Consider the following 14,442-nt stretch of genomic DNA (forward strand, 5'->3'; position numbering starts at 1 on the left):
GCAGCTTTCCTGATAAGTCACATACATACATACATATGTATGTACATACTTATTTAAGTGATTGTATTTAGTGAATTGAGTTTTGTAATTTCTTAATTGTCGCTCGTAAATCAGTTCGGTTTGGCTATATAATGTAATACAAACACACATTCATACATACATATAGTATATATGTACATATGTACATATGTACATGTGTTCATAATTACATACCGGGTATTATACATACCAACAAACAACAAATCGAGTTTATCACCTGATAAAAACGCATTGCTTTCAAGTGAGTACGAGTACTAACATTTTGCGCTACTTAATTGTGCCATTGTACTATGGGCCAGCGCGCGATAAAAAATGGCCAATATTCGAAATCTTATCGGAATGGCCTAAAACTTGCTACAGGCGGTTTTTGGGGTCGGTGATTACGAATCTGAAGATCGATTTTAAAAACTCAAATATGGCGGAAAATATTGTGTAAAGTTAGCGGATTGGCTTGAAACTTGTTACTCTATGAATTTTGGGCTGACTGATCACGAATTTGAAGTTAGATTTAAAAGATGCGAATTGGCCTAGTCAGCCTACTTAAAATGAAGTTTCCAAAACCCACCAGGAGGAGGCTACGCTACGAATGCAGACTTCATTTTTTAATTTTTTGGTATTTTTTGTCTTTTTGTTTTTTATATTTATTTTTATAGTTTTACTGCCAACTACGAATGTAGGCTTCACAGTTTTATTTTTTTAAATTTTGATTTTTTTTTTGTTTTTTTTAATATTTTATAAGTAGTTTTTTACGAATTACGAACTTAGACCTCGCTGTTTTATTATATTTTTTTGTAGTTATGTTACCTTTTGTTTTTCTTTTTTATATATTTTTATTTTTAATTTTTTCATCAATTACCAATTTGCGCCTCTTTTTTGTTTCTTTTTGTTTTCCATTTTTTTGTTTTATATATTTTTTATTTTTTTACCAATTACGAGTTTAGACTTCGTTCTGTATTTTTGTTGTATGTTATTTGTTTTTGTTTTCTTTATTTTAGTTATTGATTTTTAAGTATTTTTTTGTTTTAATTTTACTAAATGCTTGTCTCAGAAAAAAAACAATTTTAAATTTCAGTTTTAAAATAAATAAAAAATTTTGTGTTGATGAATCGTCAGTTATGTTCATAATCTCGGAACTTATTTCAGCAACTCGGAATATTAAAAGTTTAGAATTAATTATCTGTAGTGATAAACATGTGGTTACAGCGCCAGTGAAAAAGATGAAAAAAAAATATTAAAAAATTCAAAATATGCAAAATTTGCAAATTTGCATTCATCTTAAAGGACATTTAATTTGAGCTGGTACACGGGAGTACTGCTAAACGACAACAAGCACAATTCATAAAAATTAACGCCGGGCTCAATAAAGATGCCGAATTATTTTAAGCAAAGGCTATTTTGAATTATGTTTTTCTATTTTTTTTTTATATTACTGCGTCTTATTAATACGAAACGAAAGACAAACGAAAATATATATTATTTTCTGCAAAAAAAAACTGAATTTTATTATACACCGGACAAGTCAATTTCAAATACAAGTATTTTAATCAAAATGAAAATTGTGATCACAATATTGAGGCAATTTCTATAATATTTTACAAACAGTTTACTTAAATACTGTATATTTTGGCTATTAGCACAAAAAAATTAAAATCCTTAAGTTGACTTTTGGCCGTTTTTGAATGCCTTCTGGCCCTCTGTGCATTGTTGTTGGTAAATACATACATACTTATACAGACATATTGAACAATACACTTGCGCGTCTATGTGTGTATGTACATTAGGACGCCTCAGAACATATTGCTTTACTTGTAACCTAAATTATAAGTTCTTACATTTTTATCGCTGTAGGATGACCTTAACCCGCGCCCACCAGAAGTTGTTCGGAGATTACCACTCACTTTATTAGGAAATATTTCTCAGAGGAACAAAACAAGTTTTCGCGAGTCTGCATTGATAGAGCCCAATATTGTAAGAAATATCTCTCATGATCGCTGAGTGGCCCTTCAGTTTTCCCAAATGTCGCCAAGTTGACTAGAGTTTCATTGTCGGCCTCGGCTTTGTTTTCACAGTGGAGAGTTAACTCACATTCAGTAGTTAACTTCGAGCTGTTTTTGTTGTGTAAACATCATAGCTCTCAGTATGGGTAAACTTTTGCGTAACCCCGCAGAAAATTTGTAACTGCTTCCTGTATGTACAAATTTGTGGACTAGCTCAGGGCTATTTCAGGACCATTTCGGGACTAGCTGACGACCATTTCGTGACCAGTTCGGGACTGTGTCGGGACCTGTTCCGGACTCTTTCGGGATCATTTCGGTACTAGTTATCGACTATTTGAGGGCCATTTCGGGACTAGTTCTGGCCCATTCCGGAACTAGTTTAGGCCTGTTATAGAACCATTTCGGGACCGCTTAAAGACTTGTTCAAGATTATTTCGCAACAAGTTCACGACTTTTTCGACCGTTTCGGGGACTGTTCAGGACCATTTCGGGCCCAGTTCTGCACCACTAGGACCAGTTTAGGACTAGCTCGCGTGCGTTTCGGGGCTTGTTCAGGCCCATTTTGGAACTAGTTCAGGACTTCAAAGGACTAGTTCGGGCTAATTTTTGGACTAATAAGGGACCATTGCGGGACCGTTTCAAGACTTGTTCGAAATCATTTCGGTACAAGTTCACGACTTTTTCAAAACTACTTCTGTACCTACATAATTGGGACTAGTTCGGTCTCATTTCAGGGTAGTTCGAAATTAGACACTTCACGATCCTGAAATGATCTTGAACTATTGCCGAAGTGGTTATGAAGAAGTCGTGTATTGGCCCCGTCAAAATAAATAAAATAATATGAAATTAGTGTTTAATTTCTAATCAAACCATTTTAGGAATCTAACTGAATCGCCTAATGCTTTGCCGAGCCGTATACAAATGTTCACTCATCAATTTTCATCTTTACCTGGTACTCAGGCCAGTTTTCCATTGAAAACCTATAGTTAACCGCTGCATGAGAGTTAAGTCTTCACTGAATTCACTGATTATTATTCTTTCCGCAGCAAGAGTTAGGGCCATTTACTCAAAACCTGGTTGACACTAATCTCCAGTCAAACATCGTTATCGATTTTACCGACACCCTGTTATATGCATGGAGTCTAAGACGTCGATGACGATGTTTAAGCAGAGATTAGTGTCAACAAGGTTTTGAGTAAATGGCCCTTAGCCTTTAGCGTTTTGGCGAGGTCCATGGCCCTACCGTAGGTCTATAAGCTGGGGTACTGTGTCCGCCTGAAACTATAACAATAGGAGCTGTCCTCTAAGTAGTGAATTTACTAGTCGAGGGAAGAGCGTCCACCCCGTATTTGCGTGCATTTCCGTATCAGAATGCAACTGTTGTATGCCTTTGCTGTGGAACTTTTCTGCGGTAAAAGATCTCGCTGCTGCCTTAGTTTTAGTTGAGGCGGAAGTGGTTGCTTCTGCTATTCTCTTTTGATGCGCGCTTTTCGATTTTTATACACAATTGGTTTCACAAGTGGCCGAAAGGCGGTCGTCCGTAAGCAGCAGAGATCCACTGCAATCGGGCATGGCTGAGTAGCTCCAGAGCTCGACTAGTAACTAAAGCACTTCGTTCGCTTCATGAATGCACTCAGCCTGAGTGATTAACGGTACTGGTCATGTTACCCCTTGAACTGGTCCTAAACGCGAAAAGAAAAAGGGCATGGGATGCGTGTCGAATTTCTTAAAAAAAAAAAAAAAAACAATTCCGAAACGCCCTAATGTATGTACATACGTATTACGAAATTCCAGTAGTCATTTAATTAATACATTTTCGCTTTTATCGCACTGTGATGGATTACGCGCTGAAGGTGTAGTAATTTGTGGTGCTGATTGGAAATACATATGAAAGCCAAAAATAATTAACAATAACAACAAAAAAGTCGGTAATAATAATAAGTCAATAACACACCTGCATTGCGCGCATACAGGCTTAATAAATAAATGAAGAATTGCGTGAAAGGCTGGTTGCCTAAGGGGTAGCAGGAGGAAGAGCAGCAACAACAGCAAAAGAAGAAGAGACAGCACTAACAAAACAAAACGAACGAATGAACGTACTATGTACTACATACTCGTATAACATTTATCAATTGTCATGTGTTGAAACTTTTGTTTTCGCATATTATCTAGGAATTATTTTATTTTTGCGCCTTTCACTCATCAACATCACAATCATTTTTTATAATCAGACGTTTCATTATCTATTTTCATACAATATGTTTTTTTTTTCTTCGCGCTGCTTTGACCACTAACACTATCAATATAAATATGTTACCGTTAGCGACAAGTTTGTAAGACATATCGGACGTACGCGAGTATTGGCTTCATTTGGTAATGCAAAATTTATTTGAAGATATGCAAAAAGCAGTCGTTTTGTGTAAGATTACACTGTGCAACAATTTCAGGGTAATTTTCTGGCGGCGGAAAATTCCAGCTCAGGATGAAAGAGCTAGACACATAAAGTAAAGTCTCCAAATATTTTTGCATTCTGATAAATTTTTTTTATGGCCATATTAAGTTTGCGTTTTTTTTTTTGCCTGATGTTAGAATAAGTTTGGCTTAATATCAGGAACCGTAACAGTTACAACTTTTATTGAAAAAATCGTTCTTTAACAGTTATTTTTTTACTTTTATTTAATTACTCCTTAAACAACAGTTTTTTTCTGATTTTTATTTTATAAATCCAAAATAACAATAGATTATTATTTAAATAATCTGCAAATAACAATTATTTTTGGTTTTTAAATTATATATCTTAGATAACAGTTCTTGAAGACTTTTATTTATAAAAGTCATCAATATAAACCAGTCACTGACTTTTATTTTTAAAATCTGACTTATAAAAGTCATTTGTATAAGTCTAAGTAAACTTTGGTTCTCCAACACATTCTTAACTGCGAGAAATTATTGTGACTTTTATACGTATGACTTAAAAAATATAATGATGACTTTTATAAATAATATAATATAATATAAAAATCAAAAATAACTCCTATTTACAGGTTATTTAGATAAAAATAAAAAATAATTGTTATATTGGATTTATGAATAAAAAAAGTATAAATCTTATTTTTTTTTTTAATTTTGCATAAAAACTCTGCATCAAAATTTATTTTTAAATTTAGTTCTCGGTGAAAAAAGAAATCGATTGGTATGTATCACTTAGTTGTAGAACATTTCCTTCATAGTGAATTTTTCAATGACACCTTTCATCAATAACTGTTATGTTCGGTCCCTGCTAAAAATAGTAAAATTTTACGAGGAAATTCGGAATGTTCGAATAAAATGCCATTTAAAAGGTCGCTAGAGGGTTAAAATTATTCACACGAAAATTTCACCACGGGTATTCTTAGACAAAAACTTTATACAAAGAACGTAAAAGTCTACAGGAAATTGCAACAGCTTTTTTCGCGAGAGAGTTAATGGGTTCAAATTTTCTACAAAATTATTACTCGTGAAATTTTGCTATCTGTATGTATGTATGTACCCAAACTACTATTTTCCTACGATATGAGTTTTGACCCTTTTTGCTAATTATTTTAAAAGCACTCAGGCAAAATATTTTAAACTTAATATAGCCATAAAAAAATAAATTTGAACAGAGAATGCAAAAAATGCTGTTGCACTGTGTAAAGAGCAAGTGTATGTGCAAATATGTCTATGTATAAAATAGGTATGTACGCGGACATTTTTACATACATATTTACAAACTCAATCGAGCATGCTCGTATGTGTGTACAAACATGTGTGATTCTAACAAAAATGACGTATTTACCACGTACTTACATACATACATACATACATACATACATATGTGATTAAAAAGTGCTGTGGGTGGGTGCATGCATTGCCGGCGCAAGTGAAGTTGTACGAGATAAGATGCCTTAATTGCTTTTGCTTGCGAACCCAAATGAGTAAATAAGCTACAGTGGAGAGAAAAAAATTGTTGATGATTTGTAGTGATGGCCAAAAATTTCGTCTCCGATATTGATTTTCGATGATAAGTTGTCGTCGTCGTGGTGGTCGACATTCAGGATGGCTTAAGCGTGGGTTAGTTTTTGGGTGTAACAGAACAAGAGACACCGCGAACGAAGGTTATTTTTTACTTCTTAAAGAGAGAGTCCCTATAACCCAGGGTCGCCAAGATGCTGTCGGCTTACGCAATGTACGCTAAAAGGGCCTTTGTATGCGAGTTCTTTATAACAAAGGGTTCGACCATTGATGCTTTGAAATGGATCAAACTTTGTCTGACCTAAGCCGGACAGTGACAGAATATGCTCTGTAGTTACATCATCAGCCAACATTCCGACTATGTGGCCACACCTATTCGGTGTAAGTGTAATCACAATCGGTTGTGACCAGTCAGGTACCCAGAAAGTAGCTTGATGTCCTCATTTCTATTTTCTAAAATAATATCCTTTCTGTTGAAAGGGTAGCCGAAGAGCCTGACCTGTCTATAGCCCACCGCCACTTCCCCTCAGTACTTACTGCATTCGAGTGTACCCACTTGGTAATTATGGCTCTCCAAGAGGACCAACTGAAACCACAGAATGATCCAGGTGCCGAAAATGCAGGTAGCTTGGGTTTCATAGTGCTGTTTGAACGAGCCCGAATGGCTGCTTGCTTGGCTATCTGAAAAGATAATTAGAAAGGTGAGCTTTAAGCCCTTTTCAAGGTTTAATTTTACGCAGTTTAAAATTGAGACTATTTCAGCCGGACACACCGTGGCCATTTACCCATGTTAATTGCAAGTTCGGTGCTAGGTCTACAAATACCTGGAGGTGAGATGTCCCCCATCCTAGATCTGTGTACTAGTGTACGTACCTGAGATCAAGCGCAGGTAGCCAAATCTTAATTATCGGGGATTATCACTTGGAATTTTCTGCCAAAGCAGACCTCCTTAGTCATGGAATCAGAGATTCCGCATATTTCCAAAACTGGTATCTTCCCAAGAATACATGCATGAAACTTTTTTGTGATGTAGTCGAAGTTGCAGCTCCCTCGTGGGTGCTGTTTCCTGGATAAAAATATGGAGAGGAGTCAGTCATTGAATCGACTCTAGAGGCGCAGTTTAGTACGCTCTTATTGATCCAGTGGCGGATAGACATGCCAATCTTTGCAGTTAGTTAAGGCAAAGGGTGGCAGTTTTTTGCAGTGTCTTAACCCTTCTGCAATGAAGGGGTAAAAAATTACCCAATTTTCATGAAAAATGTCTGTAATTACAGACACAAAAAGAAAAACAATTTTTATTTTATTTTATTTTCTAGAAGGCGACATAATTTTTCATACATGCACAGTGTTTCTAGCTCATTTTGATCCAAATTATTATTTAGTGATTAAGGGCAACTTCGAATCGGTAAGCATACAGGGGTAAATTCCAAACACTGCAGACAAGTCTACCAATACTCCGAGGTATTTGACGTATGGCTTTGGCACGATCACACTCCTTCCACTTTTGAGACATCGTCAACAAATCTAACAAAGGGATACGTAGGATTCCACTGAACGTGATGTTGCACAGCTAAGGTCCAGGCACCGATCCCTTCGGTACTTCGGCCGTGAGTGCGTCATCTTAAGGGCCATTGTCAGTGAGTTCTCTGAGGCCGCGGTAACTGGAGTAGCTCTCCAGAATGGCTTGCAGGATTAAGGGAACTAATCTGGGGAAAAAAGTGCGTGAGGAAGTAATTCAAGCTACTGCAAAACATTTCCAAACTTCCTCACCACGGGATCTGTACCCCATTGTGAGTAAACGTGGCGCTCATCTTGCCAGTTCAACATCAAACCGTTGTAAATGAAGCAGCATACCCAGAGTCAGTTTTGGAGCCATCAGTGAAGATTCTGCAATGTGTGTGTTATAGAATCTCTTCAAAGGTAGTAAATAGTGGCATACTATCTTTTGGCATTGAAAAGAAACAAGTGGTTGGATCTCTGCCGCCAGGAATTTTTGCCTCTCCCCACTAAGTGCTATACCAACATCCATTTCTTTTTAGTCTGCAGGTGGCCTTTAGAACTTTCCCATCTATGAAGACGCAAAGTGACCGTAAGTGCAGCAGTGCATCCAGAGCAGCGCCAAATTTAAAGAATTCGACTAAAGAGGGATTTTTACAACTCAAGTGTGGTTAAGAGAGTTGAAATAGATATGTATTGGGAATACTGAAGCGGTGAAATTTTCTGCTGGGTTGCCTACTTTTCTACAGCCGTTAACAGCTTGTCAGCATTTTAAATATTAATTAAAATTTAAGCACTAAGAGCGAAATATATGCCTCTGTTACCTTATTGCTTTTTTGCCTTACTAATATTGTGCTATAATGGAGCTGCTGCTTTTTGCCACTTGATTGCAAAAGAATATGGCTACTGATTAATGTAAGAAGAAAAACAAAAAAAAAAAAATGTTTCTAGAGCCAAAAATTTGGAATTTCTTATATGTATATTTAAGTTGATTTTTGGAGCTCTACGGCCGGTTGAAACAAAAAAGAAAATAAAGTTTATTTTATTCGCCTACGCATTTCGGCATCTTTTCCGCCTTCATCAGGGGGTCTGTTTATTCCAAACAAAACATAAAAACACTATCAAAAATCAGCTTAAATCTATAATAAATTTTAATATTTATGATACAAAATACTTTAATCTTATCTATTTATGAATGTACATACCTACTTACAACTCCGCTTCTATAAAATTTTTATGTATTTATTTATTTTTAGTGCCAAAATTCTTTTAATTATAAGGCGGTACTTGACGCGCAGATTTCTACACGAAATCTCAAGTAGGGGTGGTAAAACTGTGTGCGATAGGAGAGACTTGGGATGATAGATATTCTGCATACCTTAAATAAAAATCTACTACATGCCATAAAATAAATACATACATACGAAAACACATATTTACTTACATATGTGTAGATGAATGACAGTATCAAAACGAAAAATAAGTCGAGTGAGTTATTTATAATACAGTTGGGAAATAACGGTGGCGCTGTCTATACATAATATACTATATAAATATTGTGCATACTAAATATGTACATAAACTTATGTATGTCTGATGATTAACCAAAATTGCTATTAGTTATGTATTGCAATTTCTTTAGTTGCAACACGCTTACAAATTTACTAACCCGAACTCCATTGTTCCGTAAATATGTTTTTTTGGGGTTTTTTTTTTGAAACTCCAACACGAAACCGCTGCCCGATTGTTTGAATACGACGTAATGTACAATTTAAAAAATTTATAAAAATTAATTATGATGAAAAACGCGACTTGCAGCTTGTTTAAAGGGCGCGCTGCTTGTTTTTATATCAAAATAAATTTTTTTTGTTAGGTTTTACAAAGTACTATTTTGTGCTGTATTCATATGCAAATTCATAAATACATATTAGGGTGGTACTCAAAAACAACATCTAAATGTTGTATTCGGCACCACTTTATTTTGTTCTGGGTAAAAAATAAAGACATCAACAAAAATTTGAAAAATTTACACAAATTTTTGGGGGTCGCTACTTGGGTTTGAAAACAATTATTTTTTTAAATCTCAAAAATTCTAAAAAAAAATTTGACTATAAAGTTAACATATTGTTGAAACTTATTCATATACATTCATAAACTCACAGAGTCAAATCTGGACAAAGCAAAAAAATTTGTCGCATTTTCGCGACTTTTTTTTTAATTTTTTCACTCCCATTTTTTTTAATTTTGAGATATTCGTGGACGTCATTATTTTGTACGTAGAAAAAAATAAAGTAAGGTGTGCCCCATGTTGTTCATATTTTTTTAAAGCACCAGCATAATACATATGTATCATCCACATGTTACACAAATTTCGCTCTTACACAGGGTGATCCAATTGAATCGGAAGTTGTTAAATCTTATAGATTATTACCTACTATTTTGCGACCTAGCTAACCCTTAAGGAGTTACTCGCACCTTGGCCTACTTAAGAAATTTAGCAATTCGGATGGTGTCATGTTCCAGACGACGGATGGAAACAATAACGCAGCGCAACAAGTTTCAAAAAATTGGAGCTGACGGGAATCGGACCAACACGCCCCCTGTTCACGCACGGCCAGAAGGCCAAGAGTGTACCATAGGTTATCAATGGCACCCCAGCCAATTCTTATCCGATGATCAAGTTTTAAGGGTACCTTTTCTAGCCAATTCGTCAGCCACGCATTTTTCGGCAAGGTAGCTGTGCCCCAGAACCCAAATGAGCTTAATACAGAAATATTCTCACGGAACTGAAAGAGAAAGCAGACGTTCCTCAACTACAAAAATTAGAGCACACCCCCAACGCACTTACGGCCTTGATAGCCGCGTGGCTATCAGAATAGATGCTCACTTCCCTAACTGACCTCGGACTGCTGAGTAATGAATCCATCACCTCTTTAATGGCAGGCTGACACTGCATCAGACCGGAAGCCTTAACTTAGTACTCCACAACCCTGCCTTCCAGTTTCGATCCATCTTTGAAGAAGTCCACTGTTTCTCCTCTCCAGAAACTCTGCCCGGCCCAATTCCCTCTTAGCGGAAAATGGGCAGAGAAGAAGCTCCTAGGAGCTCCATTTCGGTGCTGCAGTAATCCATGTGATCAGGGATGAAATCGTAGCCACCAGAATGCCAGAGAGTCAAGTAAATAAATTCTGATTGGCGCTAGCGTAGATTTCTCAAGTCAGTTCCACCAGAAAAAGGCTCCATAAAACATAATAGGCTTGACTACGGTCTCGTAGATCTGTTAAACAACTTTGGGCAAAACACCCCATCTCTTTTCAATAGCTTCCCTAAGACCCCAAAGGAGTCATGAAATTCTGTTTCCCGTCGTGTATTGTTATTATGGTTGCCTTGTTAGATCTGCGAATTTATAACCAGATTAGTTCTACTTACTTACAGACCTCCGCTTGAAATATGCTCACTGGTATATCTGGTAAAATTATTGCTATAATAAGGTCCACAAAAAGAAATCCTTCCACCTATTCCGATGGCCATTTTTCAAATACCTGTGGAAATAGGAGTTAAACATTGTATTGAAGTTTTGGAGCAGACAGCTCCAATTTCCTGCGAATCCACAGGTACATGACTTTATTATCCGCGCATGTCTGTACTACTTTTCTTTTCCAGTATGCGCATTCTTAGGCTGATTTCAGAATCGTTTCTTGGATAAACAGATTAGTCAAAGACAAATGGTAGATCATATATTGTTTGGGTGTGAGCCTATTGCCCTTGTCATCGCAACCCAACAACGCGGTTAGAGTTTAATACTTTCAAAGATGAAGCGTCGACGTACATTCGAACGACAAGGCCAAGCCCTGTATTTTAATTCGCTGCACCATGTCCCTGTCGTTGTAGAGCTCATACAGCTCATCATTTCATCGCCAGCGGTACTCGCCGTCGCCAACGCGTAAAGGTCCGTAAATCTTGTGCGCTTTAGCTTAGGTTAGGTTAATATAGCCGGCGCTGAGCCACGCATAGACCGGTAGGTCCTTGGAGTGCGCCTTAGGAGCATTAATCATCCACGAGTCAGAGGGTTGCTTTCGGAAGCTCTGAGTTCCACGTCATCGCCAAACATTCAATGGACTTTTTCTCAACCGTAAGGTTGTAAAATAATAGTGAGAGAGTTCCTCTCAGAGTGGTGGCTCTAGTTCAGAGTCTAGCTATGGACTTGACTGCCCTTATCTTCCCGAAAAGTGGGCGCGCTATGAAATAATACTTTTAAATTCTGGTAGTTGGGTATTAGGGTCGCTGATTACGAGCCTTCGGCTGCAAGCAATTCATTTGGATCACCTAACATTCACTAGGCATTACATTATACATATATATGTACACTTCCTCTCACAAACTTTTGATAATTAGAATCACCATAATTAACTTTCCTTTCTCTGTAATTCCTTTTCTTTCTGTATCTCTCTCTCTCTCACTCTCTCTCTCTCTTACAGGAGATACCAGTAATGCTGCTGCTACTAATGCCGCTGTTGACAAAGGAACACTAGGAAGTGTCACGCCCGCAAGCGCCGTCACAACGCCAACTGATGCACCAGATGGCACCGCAGAGAAACGCATCACTTTCACGCTAACAACCGATTCGTCACCCGAGGGTAGCCAAACACTGACACCGAAAAAATTCGACGTAATTACCGAAGAGGACATGCTGCATAGTGTTGTCGAACCATCGAAAAAGTCCGATTCAAATGAGGTGATACTCCGTCCGCCACGTTTCATCGATCGCCAAACACATTTGTTGAGTTCCACAGCTGGCATGAGTTCGCCACGCAAGCTCAAACGTAGCGCCACCAGCGTGCCACATTTCAATGTACGCAGCGCTGCCAGTGAGACCGACATCTTCTCCATAACCGGTTCGGGTTCGCGCATTAGTATGACACCCGAAGTGCCGTCCATATCATTTAGCAATTTGCCGAAAAACTACGAAGATACGCCAACTATTGAAAAGTATCGCGTTTCGCAGAGTCTCTACTCCATACAAACGGCAAATGCGGCACGCGTCAATCAGGCTGACTATTCGATGCCGCGTTATTTCCGACGCTCGGCGGCATTGACACAAAGCAATGAATTGCTATCTTCAGCACCATCCACATCTTCGATGAATTCGATGTCAACGTCCAATGAGGGCATGCATCATCATAAGGGCGAGAAGGGCAAGAGTAAGCGATTGCAAGCGTTGCGTGGTAATTTGCCGCCATTGCTGATACATTCAGTGTCATTTCGCAAGAACAAGGAGGAGGGTAAACAGCTCGATTAGGCGCGTGGGGAGGGGAGAGGCGGCCTAGTCAAGGACAGGAGGTTAATGGGTAAATTCCACAAGGATTGTGGGGCAGGAAAATAAGGAGAAGTGGAAATGGAAGGCTATGAGGAAGAGGTACTAGAAGCAGCAGGAGGAAGAGGGGAATGAGCTGGAGATGCAGTAGAACGAAGAGGAAGAGGAGAGCGTTATGCCATTTTGCATTGTACTTAAGTGAGCGCAAAGAAGAAATATAAAATATTAGAGGTTATTTTACAGTGAAGCTTCGTGTATTTAGTCCATTAAACATTTAAATTAAGTAAAAAAGTTTTGCAAGAAGAATGTTTACCTTGAAGCTATTACAAATTTTCATCTTGACGCTCGAAATTCAAATTGCATGAGAGGAAAAAACGCAGTTTATTATTGCATACTTTTAGGCGCTGCGAAGGGTCAAGAAAAAATATGAAAATTGGAAGTCAATTCGCATTTTCACCACCAACACTTCTATATGCTAAAAATATATTGTTAAATACAGTTGAATTTCGATAACTCGAGCCAACTTTATATACAACAAAAAATTAATTGGCACACCGCTAATACATTTTTGAAATCACTATAGTAATTCTAGTCATAGTCTTGTCACAGAATTCTATATAGCTCGCTCTCTAAATGGTGTTGCCAATAGATTTCCTTCCAGTTTGAGAAAATTTATGTTGCAAAAGTTTGAGTTTGTGTGGCTCTACTGTTGTTCATTAAGTCAGACTTGGAGATGGATATAGTCAAACTAAATGGTGGCGAAACTTTTTTTTTTTTGAATAGCATATCAGTAAAAATCTGAATGTATGCTTTTTTTTTAATTTCTTTAAAATAATTTAAAACTAAATAAAATTTACTCTACATATACATTCATACATGTTTGTATCTATTATATAAGTAAATCCTCCTTGCAATATTGTCGCCATAAAATATACTTTTGTTAAAAATAAATTGAGAAAAAAATGCATGAAAAAATATTTGTTATAGAATTCACCGTGCGTATTGTTCGATTTACCCAGTCTTCGCTGTAAGTCGAAACGCAAATAAAAATGTAAAGCTTTTCTTCAATATTCCCAGTTACTGTAGTCCATCTAAGCGAAGCTTCACTGTACTTAAAAAAAAAAAAGCAGCTCAAACTCAACAAAAATTTTAAAATGTAATGTAAACATTTATTTTCATATTTTTAAATATTCCAGTATTTGTTAAATGCAACTTTATATACATATGTACATATCTTAATTATAATTATTATTGTTATAACCAAATGAAGTATACGAAATATGCGATATTGTATTGTATCGAAAATTGAGCATAAGTGGATTCATTTCAATAAAGTATAGAATTGTAATGGAAATAAATTACAAATTTTAACGAGACTGTGTTTCTAAATTAAATTTTTTTTTTAAGAAATGACAAAGGTAAGTACACTGGATGTGGAACATAAACTGATATAAATAGTTTTTAATAGTCGACAACTGAGTTCTTTTATGCAACAAAGCCACTATTTAAATATGTTTTTTTTTTTTAAATTTTAGCAATTAATAAGATCGTAAATTTGTAAGCAAAGCTAGAATCGATTTCGGTATGCAGGAGATTTAATTT

General features: G+C 36.7%; 1 protein-coding gene across 5 annotated transcripts in view; it reads left to right on the plus strand.

The window, feature by feature from the left end:
* LOC118735694 overlaps positions 1–13,995 on the plus strand; it is a 75,241-nt gene extending 61,246 nt beyond the window's left edge. For all 5 annotated transcript variants that reach the window (XM_036465608.1, XM_036465610.1, XM_036465609.1 and 2 more), the window contains exon 6: positions 12,005–13,995. In XM_036465608.1, coding sequence (XP_036321501.1) covers positions 12,005–12,825 — 821 coding nt within the window. In that variant the 3' untranslated portion in view covers positions 12,826–13,995. The remainder of the gene's footprint in view (positions 1–12,004) is intronic.
* Positions 13,996–14,442: the final 447 nt, after the last annotated feature.

The sequence above is a fragment of the Rhagoletis pomonella genome, unplaced genomic scaffold (assembly GCF_013731165.1).
Source record: "Rhagoletis pomonella isolate Grant_MI unplaced genomic scaffold, Rhpom_1.0 Rhpom_scaffold_00003, whole genome shotgun sequence".
In the NCBI taxonomy this organism is placed as follows: domain Eukaryota; kingdom Metazoa; phylum Arthropoda; class Insecta; order Diptera; family Tephritidae; genus Rhagoletis; species Rhagoletis pomonella.